Source organism: Gallinula chloropus, assembly GCF_964237585.1.
Source record: "Gallinula chloropus genome assembly, chromosome: 2".
Taxonomy (NCBI): Eukaryota; Metazoa; Chordata; class Aves; order Gruiformes; family Rallidae; genus Gallinula; species Gallinula chloropus.
In genome coordinates, this window is record NC_140086.1 from 95,049,190 (window position 1) to 95,071,069 (window position 21,880).

Sequence of the window (21,880 nt, forward strand, 5' to 3'; positions counted from 1 at the left end):
TTGGTCTTCAGTGCTGATGCCACGAGGCAGGTGGATAGAATTGGTTGGGGTAAATCGTTGCTGCCATTTTATGTCTCTGCACAAAACATGAGCTGTACATATGTACTGGGGTAAAGGGGTAGTTAAAGCCAAAACAGTTGTTTTTACATTAATTACAAAATTGGATAAAGAATATAAAGGTTTCCCATTTCTTGCACCAATAAAATTTGCCCCAACATTCCAGAATTTTCTCTAGGCACTCCTAATTTTGAGTGACATGAATTGTTCTGATTGATCTCGAGGGACTGTTAACTTTAAAACCTAATGAGTACTATTTAAATGTCAGCTTTGTTAAAAAAAGTAATTATTAATCTCGGTAGCAGAAGCAGTTATTATTTTGTTTGTCTGTCACTGTTTCAAACATATAAATATTTGGCTGCAGGGCCATTGTGGCTACTGATTACTGCCAAGTGAAGCAGTAGGAAATCGTATTCTCCAAAAACATCTCTAATAATCTCCACCCAGCAGAGAAGAAGAGCAAGTCCAGACCAAAGCTCTTGATTAGCTGATGCTCTCCCAAAGTTCAGGCAGTTTGGGTCTTCCAGAGTCCCAAATTCTTCATGAAGGTCTCCTAAAACAACCCAAAATCTGCAACGCTCTTGGAGTCTGTTCAACTTTTACATGGAAGTTCCAAACCCAGATGTAGGGTATTGATATGTAGGGGTTCCAGAAGATTCAGCATAGAAGAAAACTGAGAATTGTGTGCACAAATAAATACTCCCCACATTACTGAAGATGCAGTCTATTTGCAGAGTAAAGGGTTGGGGTTTTTTGTTTTGTTTTCAATACCTGTCTTTTCTGTACAATTCTGAAAATGTTCAAGAATCCAGGTTTGCCATTTACATTGCAGGCTGCTGCCTTCTGCAAAGAGTCAGTCACCTGCTGGAGATTTCAGAGCTGTCTCTGACAGACATGGGTCTACATTTAAAGGCCTCTGCAGCAGTAGAAGTAAAAGATGCTATTGGCACATTGTGACACTTGATTTTCTAGTCCCTGGTGCTTATAGAGTGGACATCCCCAAAATAAATTTGTGCTGTCATGTTCTGCCTTTATTATACGTAATTACTGATAATCATAGAAAAAATAGCTGATAAAACTAGCCAAATATTTTAAGAGCAAACATAAAACCATCATAAGAACAAATGGTTTCTCTACAGTGCAGAGGATGCGTCAGTAAAATCTATACTGGGCCACCACTGTTTCCTGGAGCTTCTAAGAACCAGACTGTCACAGTATATTTTATGAGCTTTAGGATATGAGTAACAGAAAATAGTGGTCAGCTGTTTTTGAACTGCCTCAAATTTTGTCCCCAGGACTCCTGAGGTGAAGACTAACACTGTAAAAGAATGACAATTCAAAAAAGCATGCAGTTTTCCAGGGCAAATTAACTTAACCAATGACATTACAGGAATATCCTTTGCATCCCATGTCAGAGGTTATGCCGTGACAAATTTGTGGCTTTTTTGAGTCAGTACCAGGGGAGTAGATAGAAAGCAGCCCAACCTGCCCAAGCATTTATGGAAGTTAGTCACAATACAGTGCTTCATCCTGACTAGCCTGCAAAAGCAAGCAGATTTCTCAAAGAGAGATGTGAAAGGAAAACCAGCCCACTTCAAGATTTCATTAAAGAGCAGAAACTGTGGTACAATACAGTTTCACAGACTTCTAAGGCTTCTAGTTTCTACTACTACTTGGAGCTACATTTTGTATCTCTGTGTGCATTACTTCCTTAAATAAATAGGAACCACATCCAATGTACTGAATAAATGAAGTAAATGAAGTCCAAACTTTGGCTGTTATCAAGATCAACCATTTTTAAAATTCAGGTTCCTTTTTTTTTTTTTTCCTTCCCCATGGACATCCAAGTTCAGAATTCTTTGGAGGGCCTGGTTGCCTGTGTCGAGGAATTATTCATGCAGAGACCTCATTTCCCTGAGGAAAGGCAAACCTGCATTTCCTACATGGAACAGACACTGCAAACCAGCACATCAGACAACCACAGAGATCTTGGGAACCTGCAGGTCCCATTGTCATCTATATGAACGTGCTTTCGCTGGCACTGGCTACAGGCACTCCAGTTGTTTCTCTGATGGGCTGTTTTATCCCGAGGTCTGCTGCTAAGCAGTCCCATTTTCTATGGCCAACTGTTCCCTCAGAAGCCCTTCTCAGCAAAGGTCCAAATGCACACTGAAGACATTTCAGAAAAGGCTTTAGGATTTCACAGGCTTTAGGATGTCGTTCATGTGTGTCTGATTTGACAAATACAAGTTCTAGGAACTTCAGATGCTTATATCTGTAAATTAAAAAGGTTAAAGCACTTGTTGTGGTATAGCTTCATAAATACTCTTAGCTTTTAGTGTTCACTAAATGCTCCTCACCCTTCTGCAAGTAGTCCCATGGAGCTCCCTGAAAGCCACTCAAAGGCTAACAGTGCCAGAATCTGTCTCCTTGTAACTTCACTTCTGCTTTCATCACCTTGGAAGAATCCCAGACCCCAACCAAATTGGGCTAACGTGGAAGGAAGTTCAAAAGCTTAAAGCTGACACACCTATATATTAAAGGGTTCTTGCCACCTGAGGAACTATGCTTTCTTTTTCAGAGGTGCTAAATGCCAAAAGCTCATGATTACTTAGAGAGGGGACCCCAGCCCCTCTCAAGGGCAAGGCAGTTACCTGCACACACAGTGACGCGACTCAAAAGCGGATCTGCCCTAAGGTGTTTTTTTTACACAGAATACATATTAAATCATTTCAGCCTCAAAGATCTACTTCAAGATGCTAAACCAATCCTTTTATTCTGTCTCTGGGGTTTAGAATAAAACATAGAATTCGACTTCTGAAACAAATAAACTGCTTTGCAGTTCAGTTGAATCATGGAAATATGTGGTTTTCTTTAGGGGTGTCAGTAGCCTAACAGTGACAAGGTTTAATCTATCCTAATGGACTCTTCAATATCCATAAATCTGGCCATATTGATCATGCAATTCATACTGGATAAAAAGAGGCAATACACATTTGTGGGCACATTCTACCCTCATCACTCCTGACGGCACTCCCAGCTTATTTAAAACAACATTCAAACCGCACACTGGTTTCCCTTGTGGCTTAATTCTAATTATTCACTGAACTCCTTTTTACTAGAAACTGACTGAAGAGCCAGATTCTGAGCTCATTGTTTGTTTTTTTTGCTGACTACAATGACCAGCCTTCTCAGTTTCCAAGCCCAGCATTTCTATACACTCAAAACTGTTGCAACCACCAACTAGCAAAATAAAAGCAGGCCAGGGATGGGGAGGCAGGATGAGTGAAAAGAGTGTGCACATGCTTTTCAGAAAGAATGAGTCTGAAAATTAATAAAACATTTGCTCATAGCCTAGAGCAACCAATGACATCAACCAAGCATGGGAGATGTGTGTCCCAAAACAGAAAAAAAAATGTAAAAAAAAAATTAAAATTCATGGATAAGCATTTCTCAGCTTGAAATAAATGGGCTGAAGTAGTGTTACTACTGAAACATAAAGAATCATAATTCTGCACAAGAGAAATAAGAACTGTGAGCCCTGATGGCAGTAAAGAGAGTTTTCGGTCACAAGAGGTTCATGTTGATGACAAAACCAGCGATAATGTCTCTCTGCTCCTCTGTCTTGGTTTTCCTGATGGGTCAAGGTACTTTAAACTGCCAGTAGTTCACTGGAAATTACTGTTGAAAGAATCACAGGCTTTATTGTTCTGAGGCTGAGTGCCTGAGATCACTGCCACTTATGCCCTCACAATCCTGGTCTGATTTGAATGAGAGAGAAGTGGAAGTCTGACTACCTCATCACGGTTTCCTCACGGAGCCTGGACCTGCGCTAGCTCCACGTGCCCAGTCCTCTCTAATAAGCTTCTCCTTACCTCACGCTGGCAAGTGTCCTATGTCGCGACTTTGCAACAGGCCCACTGAGACACTCTCCCACTGTATTTGTGGCTGTGAGTGCAGCTGGTCTGCACACTGTCATTTAGCTAGCTAATTTAGCCATGTAATTTTATCACCTTATGATTTTTGGTTAAGCTGATGCAGTGTTTCTCAACCCATGGGGCCCTTATGCCCCTTGCTGTAAACACTCCTGGAAAAAAACACCAAGAAAAACAGGATTCCTCTCAATAGACTCCAATTTGCTCTTGAAGAGCTTCAGTGAAAAATTTGTAGAGGATAGCAAAATTAACATGAGCTACAGCATATGATCATTTCTGATTTAGATTTCAAATAGATGAAAATTTAATGTATGTGATTAATTGCTCCAATCCTTAATTAAATTAATTGGTAAAACACAGACCTTAAATTCAGCCTGAACACTGGGTGTTATTCAGAATTTATCCAGTTGTTAAATAGCCCTCCAGTATCGGATTTTTTTTCATATGAGCAAGTTATCTTTTAACATTTTCTAGGGCAAATAGGATATTTTCTTTGGTTGCCCATTGCATATAAGGTTTCCCACTCAAATCATTCTGCCATGTTACTCCTGGCATTCTTAGGAATTCAGAAAGTCCCACTGTACTGGGTACCCACATACAGATATAATCCCTGCTTTTAGAGGCCAACCGTTTTAGACCCTTACCCAAAAAACGGTCCCTCATCAACTGCACTACTTTGAAATCAACATAGTTATAGGGTTAGTCAGGAACTATAACCATATGCAAAAACCTCCATCAATTCAGGTTATGAAGAACTGTTGACAGTCTTGACTGTTTGTGTTTCTGATTTCTTATGTTTCTGCTGAGGGAATGCCATATGGAATGTCTTCGTTATATATTCCCACCACCCCCACCCTAAATTTACAGGTACAGCGGGTTTTTTGTGCCAGCAACACACGACATGCCCAGTATTGGGCACTGTGGCCGGTTGTTTTCAGTAGAGTCTGTTTGACTTTTGTCTTTTCCTTGCCTTTTTAAATGAGAAAAAGCAAGTGTCAGTGTCAGGAAACTAATACACAGCCCGATCCAGCTCCCATCAAAACGAAGGGAAAATCTCCCACTCTTTCAGGGGATGTTGGTCTGGACTCACAATGGACAGGTTCTTCATGCTCAGGAGCAAACTTTAGTGCCAACCAGGTGTCTTACAGTCAGACAACCACCTCTGCACACCACCAGCACACCTGACCCCATACATCCTTGCTTGTTTTGAGAGCCAGATCCAATCCCTAGGCCACAAAGGAAGTCATCCTTTGGAACAGAGCAATCAGAAGCTGTAAAGCTCCTAAAACCAATACTTTACCTGGATTAGCTGCTTGGCTACAGTGTGTTTATTGCATTTCCAACTTTCTTGTCATATTCAAGCGAGCATTCTTTATTGCTTATGTTACGAAGCATCTGGTACTACACATACAGGGTGAGATACACAGCTGAACTAGCCTTACAAAACCAACGTTAATATTGACAGATTTCCAAGGTTGCTTTTTTGGTTGATGATTATTTGGAGTATTTTTCACTTTTGGTGGATGGTGGAAACACATAGTCTCTTTCTTTCAGCTGACTGCATTTTGCATGCTGTAAAAAATGTTTAGTCTTTTTTATTCTTTTTTATGTATCCTGATTTTTCCCAGTCCTGTAGTAGCTACTTAGTTTGGTGTTTATTTCATGTAGCAGAAAATACCTATCACAGAGATGCAAAGGCATCCTGACAGCAAGTTTCTCTTTGGGCATGTTGACATCATCCTCCTCTCTGAGCTCTAATTCAGCTTTCAACACAATGCCTAAAACCGCACAGCCTCTGGGCACAAAAGATGAACACGAGAGTACACTTGTGCATTCTGTTGCCCTGTAAGCAAATTGCCTTGTTAATGAGGAATCAGCCAAATAATGGGTTTGATAGCCTGTGTTTAGATTGGGTAAGATAACGTGCAAAAGTGGGTTTTGGTCTATCACAGACAGCAGCGCATCCTGTTCAAAGTTCAGGGCTATTTCTGAAAGTCACTGACTAATTCTTCAACATCACTTACAAGAAAAGACAAGATAAAGCTGTTTCATGTGCAATAACTACTCTCTGGGAAAAAAAGGAGGAAGCCAGGATCCTTTTAAACCAGAGCTGCACTTTGCAAAGTGCGTATCTACCTCATAAAAGATAACTCCTCCTTTCTGTTGCCTGTATTTATACGGACTGTGCCTGGAAGGAGGAGAGGGGGATGTCCTTGCTTTAATCTACTAGATAAGGAAGAGAAAGTCTGTGGGTGTGTGCATACAAACAATGTTTGTGGGGTGAATTGTTTCCCCTGCTCATGATGGTAACAAATCAGTGCGTGCACACAGGGAATCCCTGCAGACTGGATACCGTGCTCTGAATTGCTGCTTTGTGCTATCTTGTTTGAGTTATAAAGTACTCATAGATGTAATGAACTGTACCTAAACTCTCTCCTAGTAAGTTACAAGCTAACCAGCAGCCTTCTTACCTCTCAATGCTGCCAGCAGCTGCAAGTTGATGGAAGAGAGGAGGGAAAAAGCATCCATATTGCTATAGTTTTTCTTTCCAAGCTTGGATGAGAGAAGAGGGAACTGAATCACTTGGACAATCTGTTCTTTCAACTGGTGGGGTTGGGAGGTTAAAAGATTTTTACAAATAAACAATAAAAAAAAGTATTAGTCTGTGTGTTTGACAGGAAGGCTGTAATTCTGCTCTGTACCACATAAAATACTAAAATATGGAAATTTTACGTTATCTTTCCTTCTCTTGCAGAACTAGTACATTCTCTTCTTATCATTATGTCTCATCTGGTACATTACTCAAACTCATTCCAAAGCATTCCACCACTTGAGATATCCCATAAACAAAAACAACGTGGAGAGGCTCATAATAAACACATCACAAAAACCTGCTTCTTGGCTTCTTTCTAAAATCTCTCTGGCAATGCTTTGACAGGGCCAAGAGTGAGTGCATCAAACCTGCTTGACCAGCTTCCTTACTGGGACACAGTCTGAGTACCTTCCACAGGCAGCTCTGTGCCATCCTCAGCACATGTTCTGTAGTGTTGGGTGCATCTGGGCAAACGATGGGACGTGTGTCTCTCCAACCCAGCAATCAGCCAGCGCTATCCTATCTGCTGGGCGTAAGAGAACTGCCTATGCAGTAGACCCACAGCCCCTTTCATACGGCTTTTAAATTCCCCTCCTTCTTACAGAATAATGGTTCAGTGTTGGCACACACGGTGACTCAGCTTCAGGGCTGTTGCAACCTGTAATAGTTGGTGACAGCCTCCAAGACACCGGTATGTCAGGCCAAAGACAGCTGGTTGGCAGCAGTCCTGGCCGTGCTCGCTCTTCTATTGACTTCTCGTGTTCTGTAGTGATGACACAGGCAGCAGAAAGCGGTTCCATAACACGTGTGCCTGTAGGGGACTGTGTGTTTCACAGAAATGCCCACACAATCACCAGGTTTTTATTTCACAGTGACAGGACAGGAAAAGCATCTCATCTCAGCTGTTTAGGGTAATTTGTTTTAAATAGCCTAAGTAAACCCCTAGCCATTCTCTCTGTCTCTCTTTTTAAAAGAGTGGATAGTTTCTTCGATGCAGCTGACCTCCGAGACTCATCACTGTATGTACTGTAATTTGAATGAGAAATATGCTGCTCTCAAGATTGAGTTTAAGCAGAACTCTCCTTTGATAAACTAATTATGTAAAATCCACTGTGCTGCTGTGTATAACAAAGCCAGGAGCTAGCTATTAGTTCTCTTTTTAATTTTTTTCTCCTTCAATAGACTATTTAGAGTACAACATGCTGAAAAGATAGGAACAGGGCTCCCCAACACATATCTTTTCCCCAGAAACACAAACCACACAATCCTTACAGTGATCAGCACCAAACACAACATGTTAAATCCCTCATTTCTTTAGCATAATATGAAGTCTCTCTCTTTCTCTCATATTACCATTCTGGTCAGTCAGGTATGTGAGGTTTTTCTAGGCAACAGGTGTTTTTTGAAATAAAATACAACCTTCCCTTCAGCTCATTATGTGAAAGAGACAGCAGCTGCAAGTATAATGCTGAGGACACATGGCCTATAAGACACCCAGAAGAAAAATACTCCTTGTTCCACTTGTTAAGGTAAAGCACAGATGTTGCTTCAGTGATAAGCATGAGCAGAAGGCAACCAGTCTGCTTCATATTGTAAATTCAGAATCTAAGATTTCAGAATATTTAATAGGCTGCAATCAGAATCACCGGCTTCTTTATCTAAGAGAAAGTTGCTTATGTCTAATCTCACAGTCCTAACAAATACTCCTTATCACAGTTTGCATTACACTATCATCAACAATATGCTAGGGACTATCCACAGACTTGGCAAATAAATTATTAATATTCTTTTATATGGACTCAATTATGAGTATCAGTGACAAATGCATAAATTAATACACTTACTGATTTAAACATTTACAGATAGTGTATGTTAAAAAGGTTTTAGTCATTTTGAATGTTAAAAGCCATGTTTTACCCTGCTTAGTGTTGGTAATAAGGCTAATTGTGAATGTCTCAGATCTAGACTGTTAAGAAATGGACTTCAGAATAATGGTGTCTAACCAATGTAATGACCACAATTAGAACAGATCCTTCCTAAGGAGCAATTCTCTGCTCAGCTAGGTGGATAATTCCCCACACTCTCAGTTTATGAGTTTTTCCTTCATTTTTTAAAAGAAGAAAACCCATATATAGAAGCTTATAACTGTTAACATGAAAAGACTTTTTCAAATAAAAAGTGCAGCATTTCCTTAGAAACACCAGGGTCCTCTAGAACTGCCGTTACTCCCTCCAGTTTTCTAGGCCTAACTAGGCCAGAAACTCTACCCTACCAACTAGAACATGTAACACCACAGTTCACAGAATAATCCCTGAGTTCTTGCTCTGTGAGCAGCCTGGTTGTATTGGCTGTCCTGTAAAACATTTATGCTGGCCTTGCAGGATAAATCCCAGTAGTTTGTTGGACTGCATGTTTTTCTAGCTACACTCTTTGTTATGTAGAGCAGCTGCAGTGAATGTGGAAAAGTTCAGGTGGAAAAAGGCATGATGGCATGGATCTACTAGGAAAAGTCAAAAGCCTCACACTCCTTCAGACCCAGCTCAAAATGACCCTGGCTCTTCCGTGTTTGAGTAGGTTTTCCCTTTTTTTCCCCCATGTCTATATGGGTAAGTTGTTGGTGAGTTCATCCTTTGTCATTCTGTCACCACCAGTTTTAGAGAAGACAGGCTTAAAAAATAAAATGAAACAAACAAGCTCCGATCATGAGATATTAGAAGGCTACAAAGTCATCTACTAATGAAAATGATACCGTAGTACTTCCTTGCTATGACATATTTGGTAAAAAAGGGTAATTTAAATGTCTCAACATGAAACTCATTTTTTCGTTTCCTGCCCTGTTCCAAATGAAAGAGATGCAAGTAATAGAAACAAGCAATCAAAAGAACAGAATCTCTGCAGTACTTAGAACAATGATACAAGCACTTAGAAGACAACCACAAGAAGTTATCACTGCTTGGACCCACCTATTGTTTGCTATTCATTTGTTGACCCTTGTTCTTAACTGTGTTTTTGTCATGCAAAGGGCTTAGCAGCCAATTCAAATTCATTTTGGCTGCGAATTTTTAGATATTTATATATAAATATAATAATATATATATTTATATATATATGGTCTTCAACCTTTCGTGCTGTAGAAGAACACCCTCTTCTTATAAATCCATACAGTCTTTTGCCCTGCCTGAACCAACTGTCCTCAGTGTGTTAGGCCAAGTTATTACTACTATAAGGACTAATAATTCCGAGTACTGCTATTAAGATTCTCCTCTACTCTGCAATCAAGGCAGATTACGCAGATTCCAAGACTCGTATGCTTACATCAGGGGGAGGTAATCTGAGTAAATACTCACATGTGTCTTCACGTCACCTTCAAGAATCTTGCTGTACCTGAGAAACTCGGCAACGCTTCCGTTCAGGAGCCTATCAAAGGCTTCAACGTATGGTGCTATGCCTACAGAAGAAGAGCATTCCATTACAGTGGGTTCATGAAGCACATAATGCATGAGACCTTCTTTTGTAGCTGATGGAGGAGAAGTACCATAGAAACAGGGGAAACTGCTGAAACTTAACTTCTGCCATACTCATTGATTTGCAAAATTAGTGAGAAAGGATGTGTTTGGGTTTGGGTTTGGTTTTTTTTTCCCTAGCTAGAAAGAAAAATCCCTCCTCTTAGGAGAACTTGGCTGGGAACAGGAACGTAATTTACTCCGTAGTGGGAAGCCTCTTTTGTCTTAAAATCAAAGGTGCTAAAATAAACATTTCTCAGCCCTTCAAAGGCCTAGTGGCCTGATAAGCATGATTGTCTTAACAAAATTCTACTACTGTACATAAAACAAATATTGTCCCCTAAGCTGAACCTGCACTATACAGAACAGCTGTTTTTATAGTACCCTCCCGTTCATGATGATCGTCGTGCTGTTTGGTGGCTTTAAATAGCAGGCAATTAAATTTCCAGTAAGAGTCTTTTAAGATGGGTTGACAGTGGAATTATGCAGTGAGATGTGGCTTTGTCATCTCCTTACTTTGTTGTCTGACCTTGCAAAACTATCACTGGATAAAGAAAGCTCTAATGAGACTTCTAGATGACACATTCCATTGACTATATATATGCTATACATTCTAATGGAGGAATAAAAATGCTGTTTTCTCTATGGCATCAGTTTCCTGATAAAGTGCACAATCAGAAAATGCAGATGAGACTCGGTTTCTTATGCACCTGGCTTCTAAATGGCTTTATGGGTACCTTTTCAGATAGCAAAAGTAATCTTTGCTTGGATGCTTTCCAGCCCTCCTTTACTCCCTGACATATCCTCATGTCTTGTCTATGCCTCAGAACCTTTGCCAGGGCCAGCATGAGTGATGCGTGTGTGAATTTATGGCATCTGTAGGATCTGAGAGACCAAGGTTAAAATTCTTCCCAGCCTCTCTCCCTCATTAATGAAGCCTGAAGATTGCTCTGAAGAGGTAGCAGGCTTTCCCCACAGAGCTTGCTTTAACCTTTTGGCACTATATGACAATTGTGTCCAAATTCATAATCTTGAAAGCCCTCTTTATTCCACAAGAGTCATCTGGCTCCTTGACAGAAAAAAGAAAGGCTCTGGCAATGGAGTTTGCAATGGCCTGTGTGGAAAAGAAAAAAAGTAGTTAGTCAGCTAGGTGGGATTTCAAGGCTCCTTTTGTTCTCCTGATGTCACTCACCTTTAATTCTGAGGAATTTCTGGGCTTTCTTCCATATTAAGTGTTTGTGTGTAAACCCCTCAAATGATCTAGTATACAAAAGGTTTTCCTTGCGGAGATGTTTTCCAAAGCCCGTTTATGTTCTTTGTCAAAACCTGTGTATGTCTCCAAGAGAATCATTGTAACCTTTTCCTTTAGAGCAGCGTTTTAAATAGCAGCTCACCAAATGGCACTTGTCCTGTGCAAAACTCGAACCAGCCACGCTGTTTTTTACTATTCAGTGCAGCTAACTCCCAGGGCATTTACTAGAATTTGCTGTGAGCTGTGCAAAGCAATCGAATGATTTGTGTGTAATCCTGCTGCCGTAATGCCATTTAGGAAAAGGTACAGTTCTCCCATCCTCATTATTTTGTTACTTCTGAAAAAGCATTAATTGAAAAGTCAAGGGTATTCTTTCTAATAATTCTAATGATGGAATGGTCTTTTAGGGGAGGGGGTCATGGTAGAAGAAAGCAATATATCTCCATTTCCACGAGGCTTAAGAAAGGTCACGCTCTGGCTGAGTGTCAGTTTTAAAGGAGAAAAGGCAACAGAGACCTGTTCTGCAAGACTGTCAACTCTGCAGTTTCTGTGGAGGTTTTATGAACCTCTGCAGAAGCACAGCAACACAGGCAGACACGATGATGTTTGTGGCACTATATGTGTATCAGTTGTCCAAGCTAAAGAACTGGTAAAGTCTTTCCTAATAGCATCAGCAAAAGCAAATTCCCAAGTCCCTGCATGAGGCAGCTCCACCTGGGGACGTGGTGTGGTGCAGGCTGGCAGGTGCTGCTCATCTCAGCATCTTACAGCAGTCTCTCAGTGGGTGTGTTTTACAATCTCACTAGAACCAGGTCTTGTCTGTTGGTTTCTTCTATGGACCTGTTGGGGGTTTAAGGCTCTGCTGCCCTGGGAGGGCGTATGAATCTTTTCAGTTGACCAAGATCTTAGGTTAGGCTAAGAGAATTGCAGTTTTCATGGAAGTACCTCATGTGGTGAGCTGATCTACTGTTCTGAAACTAGTCCTGGTTTTGCAGTTGAGCTCTGGATTAATACAGAGATTCGCCTAAACAGATTCATTATAGTATTGAAGCCCCTATTTTTTTAAAAAGTGGATTCCCTAGTAGTGATTGATTTATTTGCTGGTTTGTACAGGGATCGTGTTTCTCTGTGACTTTGCTATGATTTACCGGCTGTCTCGGTTTTCTCTGGACTATGAGCATTTTATTACTGAAGCTTACTGTGACTGCTAACTCATCTGCTATGGAAGTGTGCTGGAAGATGCTGCCTTCCTGCCATAGAAACATGCTGCTTCCAGGCAGCTGCTCCACAGCAGCTGCCAGTGCGTAGGCCCATGGCACTGGGGAAGGTCCCTCACATGTGTTGTTGGGGAAGGGCTGGAATATAGGGACAATAAAGCAGCTGACACACACTGACCTGCTTCTCTGGCAGTAAGGAAGCTGCCTGCAATTTTCTGCTTGTTCTGCAGCTTCTGTACAGCAAGTGAGCCCATGCTGGGATGTGCTTTTCTCTGGAGAATGCAGGAAAGGGCCAAAGAATACAGAAAGCAAAGGACATGAAGATAGTAAAGGGATATTTGTCGTCTTCTCGATGAAAAAAAAAAAGCTCTGGAGAAAGGAAAGGACACCTCTATTCAATCAATATTAGAACTACTGTGTTTATAAGGTTATTTACCCTGTAAATTTTAGGAACAACAAAAAAAAAAGAGTAAAAACAATATGATTTGGTGATACGATGTGAATAAATGAAGATGACTTTCTTGGTTTATTCTCCAGTGTAGTGCTTTGGAGATCCATTGTGAGAAGGGAGAGCTCAAACACGAGGCCATGAATGTGTGGCAGCCCTTAGTGAGCAAATGCTTAAGAAGGAAATCATATTTGATTAAGGATATTAAACAAGTAAATTAATCTTAAGTAATGGTAGACCCATGTGAACCTCATGAAGTTCAACTAGGGCAAGTGCAAGGTCCTGCATATCAGGGAAATCCCAAGCACAACTATAGGCTGGATGGAGAATGGATTGAGAGCAGCCCTGAGGAGAAGGACTTGGGGGTATTGATTGATGTATGAAGCTCAACATGAGTCAGCAATGAACGCTTGTAGCCCAAAAAGCCAACTGTATCCTGGGCTGCTTCAAAATCAGTGTGACCAGGAGGTCAAGGGAGGTGATTCTGGCCCTCTGCTCTGGTGAGAACCTATGTGAAGCACTGCATACAGCTCTGGGGTCCCAAGTAGAAGAAAGATGTCAAGCTGTTAGAGTGAGCCTAGAGGAGGACCACGAAGGACAGGCTGAGAGAAGTGGGGTTGTTCAGCCTGGAGAAGGCTCCAAGGGAGAATTTAGAGCAGTGTTCCAGTACCTAAAGGGGCCTACAGGAAAAATGGAGAGGGACTGATTACAAGGGTGTGTAGTGATAGGACAAGAGCTAATGGCCTTAAGATGAAGGAGGGTAGATTTAGATTAGGTATTAGGAAGCAATTCTTCCCTGTACAGGTGGTGGGGGCTTGGCACAGGCTTCCCAGAGAAGCTGTGGTTGCCCCCTCCCTGGCAGCGTCCAAGGCCAGGATGGATGGGGCTTTGGGCAGCCTGGTCTAGTGGATGGTGGAACTAGATGGCATCCAACCCATGGCAGAGGGTAGGAACTAGATGATCTTTAAGGTCCCTTCCAACCCAAACCAGTCCATGATTCTGTGATTCTCTAAGTAGATCCTCACTCTGAAATTCAGAAGTATGGCAAATGAACTCAATGTTTACATTCCTGACTTCTTCAAGAATATTTATGCCATAAATTTTGGGAATGTCTCATTTCTTCTGCTAATTGGACTTGAGAAGACATTTTCATCTGATGAGTTATCTACAACGATATAAATGCTAAAAGGAAAAGAGAGATAAAGCTTGAAACATGGACAGAGTGTTTAAGAGATTAGTCAAATCTCAAATTTTCTAGGTGGTGTTATGTTAGAATGATGCATGTGGCTCACCTTGTCACAGGACACTTCTAAACGAATTTTTTTAAATCTGCTTTATTTTTATTCAGAATTCCTAAGGGGTGGAATTGCACTCCCTCTTAGAAGAGACACATGCACTACTTGCAATTTTTTAGTAACAGGTGACACTTCAAAAAGCAAACTTACTTCCATTGACTCCATTGATGGCATCACACTCCATTCCAGCAGATCTGTCTGAATCTGAAAATAGTGATTCAAGTCGAGTCACTGCTTTCTCCAGTCTCTCCATCAAACCATGACTCTCTGCCATTCTGAAAAAAAAAATCAAGGACAGAAACAGTGTTAGACCCCTCTGAGTAGACCCCATGCTCTACTTCATGGTCCAGTTCTGTTCATCCCGTGGCTTTATGTTTCCTCAGCTTTTATGGTAAAACTTGTACTTTTTAAGTATCGTCTTTCTGGCATTTAAACAGTGAAGCAGCTGACATACAGGAACTTGCTGCTTTGCCAACAGGGAATATGAGCAGGACTCAGCCCTGTCTTTTCACTGCTCACAGCAGATTCAAACCACTGCTAGCGCAGCTTCAGACAGTCTGTACGTGGCCAGTCTATGACAAGTAGATGTGCATGTTCAGATACAGAGATGATGGAAATATTTGTAAATACAATTGGTAAAATCTTATGCCTACAATAATTTGCATCAGCCGTTTACAGAGGCAAAACTACAGACCCAGTTAACATTTGACTGATGAAAGCCTGACTTCAGAAGTGTATCTCTGGATTTTTTAAAAGGCGCGTTCTGAAATTTGCCTGGGTCTTTTATGGTTTGCAGTAAGACTCAGCCACTTTACTGAAGACTATACAAGAAGTCAAGAAGGTCCTCAGTTTATTCTTCTGGTGTGACTTCCCATCACTTAATCATTTTGTTATGAAAATACCTGATATGAATCAGTGTTCCACAAGTTTTTTAAAATCAAGTACTAATTAACCTTTGGAAAGAAAATAAAAATAAAAACCCAGAGGGCTCTTTGTGCAGTACTGCATCAGTGATCGTGGTTTAAAATGAAATAAAAGTTAGGTTAAATTTTTAGCAACTTTCTCTGCAGTGTGATTATCTGCTTGTTTACGTGTGAGGAAGTGTAGGCATCGACGGTTTTGAATACTGGCCAAAGTCTCAGGCAACGCAGTGCTGTGTACACGCAGGCTCAGGAACAATTATATAAGCAAAGACAAAGCTATGTTTAAATCCTCTATCTTTTAATGTAACATGTTTAATGTACATGTTCCTCACTTAAGGTTCTGAGTGTTTTATCCTGCTAAGTGGCATACAGTACGGAGGGGAGGGATGTGTGGAGGGGTGATGTATGGCTTTTGGTTAACTTGATTCTTGAGGACACTTCCAGCTCTCACACCAGCACTGCCCAGCACTGAGGGGTGCAGAAGAATGGGGTGATGGGTGCAGTTCGTATCCCCAGCTGGGGGAAGCGGGGATTCACTAGCTCTTTGGGGACCCTACCCTGTGGTGCTCTGCCACTACAGCCACAAGCTGTTGTGTGGCTTGTAGACTAGAAAGGTTAGCCATGCCCAGAACATATGTGTGAATGTATTAGTTCCTAATGAACAGCCTGCTAACAGTGCTAGTATTTGGGAGATACTGAAGCAGGATAATAGAGTCCAACAAACTGAAATACTATGCAACACCAGCAACCTAAACAATGTTACTTCGGTGTCCCCATACCCAGGGGAGAACGCCTGAATGTTGTAATTTAAAAGTAAAGGAACATGAAAAGAAGGGTTCTGATTACAAATTAGGTCAAAAATTCCTGTGAATAAAAATAATAATAGCATTTTTATTTTTAAAATTTAAGTACAAGAAAAGATTAGCTACTGGGGCGGTGGAAACACATGCAGAGCTCTTGTGCTGAGTCATGTTGCTTGTCAAACAAGGTGGGACCATCAGACTTTATCCTATAAATATAACAAGGTTTTATGTTTGACCCAAAAGTGAAACAGAAGATTTTACAGTGGGAAACCCTTGGGAGAACCATTCTCATGAGAAAGTTTTGTCTGGAGTTTATGGGTTTTTCCTATTTACGTTAAATAAAAGAGCAACCCCCCAAAAAAGGATGACATAACATAGTGTGCATATAAACACTGTCAAAATTCAAAGGGGCTCTCTTTGATTATATTGAAAATGCACACTATTCTGTTTCAAAAAAAAGTCAATGAATTTAAAAAAACAACCTGCCCAAACCTTACTCTTTTGTAAGGTTACAGTTATCTTGGTAGGAATGAGATTAAGGTATCAGGAGAGCTTCTGAAATGTTCAAACTTTTGTGAGAATATTTAAACCTCTTCTTAAAACAAAGCACTGCTAATCCTCAAAAATACTATGGATATATGCTTTTCACATTTTACTCTGATACATAAAAGGCTAAAATGGTGTCATGGTGTCTGTTTTAAAAGATACATTTTAAACCAGTCTAAAGTCAGGCTGGTCTAACATAGCATACTAACAGTCAACTCATTTCATCAGTATTTTAAATTATATTCCAGCCTAGTTCCTGTTTGTCAATATTTGAAGGATAGAGTCTGGTAGTTTTTTGGTTTGATTCAATTTTTCCATCTGCCTTAAAATTTCTTTGGAGAACATGTTACTTTTGGCCTCTTCAGCCTGATTTTGCCTGTGGAAGGACTCAATTGTTTGACTACAAACACAACGTATTTGACTGGAGGCAACTGGAGGTCTGAGGAATTTCTCAAATGAATAGAGGTGCATCAGACAACTGCCCTCTCTGTAAGATGCAAAGAATAGAGATTATGCAGTCAGAAGCTCAAGGGAATAACCTGACTCAATAACCCTGTGGACATTTTTATTCACTTTCCAACTGTGACAGTCTTTTGCTCACTACATTCTTCACAGCTTTATTCTATTTCCAATAGCTGGAGAACTACAGTGCCGTCCTACCAAAAGTGGGTATCACCAGCAAGGCAACCACAGCCTAATATACTGGCATAGTAGTAACCATTTTTACCATAAAATTGGGAATCCTGGGTTTTCATTGTTTTTAAAGGGAATTTTACACTTAATAACTCAACCATTACGTTTACACTGAACCTACCTCTTCATCTGTGTACTTACATATTTGTGACTACACAGTGTTTGTACCTACACTTACATACATGCGTGCACGTAAGGATACACACAGCTACCCCTCTCATGTATGAGGAATGTCCAAATATACCTTTGCCATTATTTTATATAACACCACAACAGTAAATCAATTGCACATATAAACATCTTATATTTACACTTCGTTTGACCATCAGTTGACTGGGTCTCTATCTTACAAGCCAGACTGGGATTAATGTTACTGTTCTGAAGACCCCACTGAGCGCTAACGGCATTGACACCTCTCTTCATCCCTTCTCAGTCTGAACAGTGACACCTTTGCTGATATTTAAGGATTTGCCTATTTGGCTGATTCTATGACAACCTTTGGCATTTTCTTGGCCTACAGTGGGCTGCTTACCTGATTACTTAACATTCCACGCTGCACCCCTGCGTGGTCAGATCAACACCACAAAGCCACAGCTCAGGAGGAGTCAGAACACAAGCAGTACAGCTTGACTCTGTGATCTTACTGTCTGTGCAATACAGCATCACAGCTTATATTATAAATAAATAATGACTGGTCTACTTACTGTGCCAAATAAAATCTTTGCACGTTAATGAGAAGAGGATGTAAATATGTCTACGGGATGCTTGTACTCCTATACAGCACATTTTTACATCAAGACAGATTCTCTATCTCATCTCTACTAGAATATTAATGAATGCTTTGATCTTGAAGTGGATTATCAGGGTTAATCATACATCTTTTTCTGGAGTTGATGCAGATCACCTACAAGGAGTTAAAAGCAACAGTGCATTAACTCCTCTGTAATCCTGTACCCAGTTGCTCTCTTGGTGGGGAAGTACACTGTCCTTTGTAAGGTCAAGTAAGAGCCATGAAATGTGTTAACCCCCACCTACTGACAATCATTTAAATGTTGACATTGTTAACTGTCTCTTGTGCACAAAAAATTAAGAGGGAGGATCCAGAGATCTGCCCTGTTTACTGTTAGTGTTATCTTTTTTGGGAATGCTAGAGGCATGTGGTAATACTACCATCTGTTGCTTTTTCCCAAAAAAAAAAAAAAAAAGTGAAGCCAAACCCAGGTAGAACAAAGCATCCTGAGGACCAAAAAGCCGATCTCTTTTTATAAGCTGGCCTTGGGAGAATATCACTGCTTTTCTCCTTAATTTGACAGCTGCCTGAAAGCTCCACTTATCTATTATCGAGGGGAAAAAACTGTCTGTAGACAAAAATTCCTTGACATACTCATCCCAAATAGTCAAACTGGAAGCCAAAACACACAGGTACTATTCCTGTTATCACTGTATGTGACTTACGACAGAAGACCATATTGCTCTATCTCAAGAAGAAACAAAATGTAATGAGCCCACAGGGAAAAGCAGTAGAGTAGCATAAGGGGGAAAAATAACCATATGATGACTTATCGGGGATCTGAAAGTGGCAGTTTTGAACACAGGAATGGTGCCACTCTGTAAAAGTATGATAGCAAGTATGATAGTATTCTGAGAAATGTCAGTGAGACAAAGTATAAAGTTTGTTTTACTTTCTAGCACTCTTGTAATTTAGAAGTAAAAGAAGAATCTTGTTAGTTTATTTGGGTTTTTTTGGGGTTCCCCTCCTCCCCTAAGTACCAGTCCTTCCAAATCCATTTAACATCAGAAAAATTAAAACATGTTTCACTCATGCTCATCATCTGAGACGCTACAGGTCAGATTTTGCTTTTCCTCTCTATGCCAAAAAAACAGTTGCCTATAACAGAATACAAGCAGCAATGCAGCATCTCAATTGTATCTAGCATTCCAACACTGCTTGGAAAATCATAGTCTTATTGAAAGCAAGATTGCACATGTGCTTTCTCTCTAGTCTTTTAATAAATTGCCACTGAGATACAAAATAAAATATACAAAACCCCACATTAGCCAGCTGGTGCTATCAGAGAGCCAGTTACAAACATTTTGTAGATTCAAAGTACTGTACCCTCTAAGAGTTCTTCTTTACAATACATATCAATATATATCAAAGGAGGGGAAATGCATACACGTTCCTGAACGCCCCCCTGAATTATAGAAGCATTTTATGACACTTCATTTCTGAAAAAAAACCCCAACAACCAATCAGTCCCTTGAGCCTGTTTCCTACACCACCATTCAAACTTATGTACCAACTCCAAACTGTGGTGAGTGGGCAGTGTTTTTGCCACCTTTGGCATCGGACCCAAATTCCTGCTGCAGCCCATTCTGGTCCAGACAATGAAAACCTCATGGGCTTGGGGCCTCCGGGGTTGCTCTTTCCCAGGCAGAGCTCAGAAGCAGCTTGGTACTGGCTGAGCAGCTAAGGAGGAGCCCTTAAAGCTATTTGGATTACTACCATAAAAGATTTTGGGTGGAGAATGCAAAGCAAGGGAGCATTGGTTAGAAGAAAGCATGTGCTGGTAGACAGACAGAAACATTACCTTGTATGGTTTGTGGTTTGTTTCCCATTAGCTGTATGGGAGGAATGTAAACAGAGGCTTGTCAAACTGATGTCAAGTTGGATTAAACCAGAAGACCTCTCAGTAAAGCCCTGTGTGAGGAAAATGATTCAGGGTTCAAATCAGAGCCTTTGGTGACCTTTTTTTCTTGTTTTGCCCCTGGATCTGCTACAAGCTCCTTTGGAAGCAGTGCTCTTTTAAGTATATAGAATTCATTATTTTTTTTAATCCCAGTGGAAGGTATAGTCTTATATATCTAACAGTATTAGAATTTTGACAAGGTGGTTGTTGTTGTTGCTGCTGTAAAAATGGGTGTTATACCTGAAATAGCAGAACATTGGTTTGAAGACTTGGCTGGCTCCAGTACACTCATAAAGTATTTCTGTCTGTAAGTCAATGTGTGTGTTAAAACCACCAATATGCTACAAACAAGTCCTCTGTTGCATGTAAGAGTATGCTACCTAAATTACTACATTTGTGAACTCTCTTTGGCATATCTTCTGTGCTTGTAAAGGGTTATTTTTTATATGCAAAGAAGATTTTGTGGAGAAGAGGAAAAAGTAGGTTTGTGCTGCATCTTTTCTATTTAAGTTTTTTCCTTTGTCTGGCATTATGCTGTTGGTACCACAAAGCATACTTCTGCTGGCATTCTGGGTCTCTGTCTGCTTCTCTCCCTCTCCCAGTGATCAGGCTGCTGTCTACAAAAACATGCAGGAAAGGCATTTTTATATCCCACTATTTAAAAAATATTACAAAACTGCTTTGTAAAACAACCCCTATTTTGACAAGAACCCCTAAAACTGTTGACACATTTTAGATTTCTTATTACATCCCAGTTTAGTCCCATAATTATGGGTAAGCAACTGCACGTGTCAAGCTGTGTGTTTACAAGTCAATGTAATAATAGCATGGACTGTGGTTAGGCCTCTGATAATCTGCATTCTTTAAAATATGTCATGTGTTCATGTATGTGCTTAGTGTCTCCTGGAATATCAGTTCACTTTCTAATTATATGTAAGTTCTGTGAAGAGCTCCTATCCCTCGCTGCATAATTTTGCCTGTCTTATTAATTTTGTGATCATAAAGAACAAGTTCATTATTTAATGATATACTGAAGCAGTCAAGACTTGACAGCCTGTGTAAGCATGATTGACTTAAAATAACCAAGGCAACCCAGTTTCTAAGTACATTTTCATCTTCTTTTTATTCTCCCTTTTTATGTCACCACCGCTCATAGTCTTTTGTCTTGGCTTTATTTTCTTCTCTCCTTCCAATGAAGTGTAAGAGTTTTAGTATCTCTCCAATCAACAGACACACAATGTTCTTAGCCACCTCATTTACTATGTATTAACATGGTGCTTTGCATGTAATCAAGCATCCTAAAGGCCTTACAAGCCATTTAATTACCTGTCACAAGTCCAATTACTGTATGTAAGCAGGCTGCCTTGCTGAACAGAGAAAATACTGCATGCAGGCATTGATTTTATTAACGTGCTTCAGTTGGGTTCATAATAACTGAACGGTAAGATTCTTTATGCTACAGTTCCAGCCAAATTGAATTTGCGCTGTCCGAAAGCGTAAACTCTACATAAAGTACAAATTCTTATGGAGTGTGTCATTCCTCTGGGATATAAAAGGAGAAAAGCAAAGGGAGAAGGCTAAAACTGAACAAATAGCATCGCAAGCTCTAGAAACACGAACTATGAAATGACTCCTTCAGAAAAGATGGGACTGTAGAGTTACACAGTACCAAGGTTAGTGATGGTTTTGTTTGCTGAGGGAGGCCTTTCACACCACTTCCATACCCCAGTTCTCATGCATATCTAGATTATGCTGAAACCTGAATAGCTGGGCTTGATTTCAGCCAAGTTAGATGTAGCATTCTTGCTGTTACCAGAATTATGATCTCAGCACCCTGTGTCTGACGTACTCAGTCTCATTGTGGCTGCACCTGCAGCCTGTGGCCCTTCTTTCCAGCATGGCGGCGGCCAGGAAAGCTGAAGCAA

At 40.5% G+C, this 21,880-nt stretch overlaps 1 protein-coding gene across 2 annotated transcripts in view; it reads right to left on the reverse strand.

Moving 5' to 3' along the window:
* Positions 1–21,880, reverse strand: part of CAP2 (cyclase associated actin cytoskeleton regulatory protein 2) — a 68,904-nt gene that overhangs the window by 43,051 nt on the left and 3,973 nt on the right. Inside the window, exons 1-3 of one of the 2 annotated variants that reach the window (XM_084260398.1) lie at positions 19,857–19,941; positions 14,451–14,575; positions 9,933–10,033 (exon numbers count right to left, since the gene is read on the reverse strand). In XM_084260398.1, coding sequence (XP_084116524.1) covers positions 9,933–10,033; positions 14,451–14,574 — 225 coding nt within the window. In that variant the 5' untranslated portion in view covers position 14,575; positions 19,857–19,941. Of the gene's footprint in view, positions 1–9,932; positions 10,034–14,450; positions 14,576–19,856; positions 19,942–21,880 lie in introns of those variants that run through there. The other variant, XM_084260397.1, reaches the window with a different exon arrangement.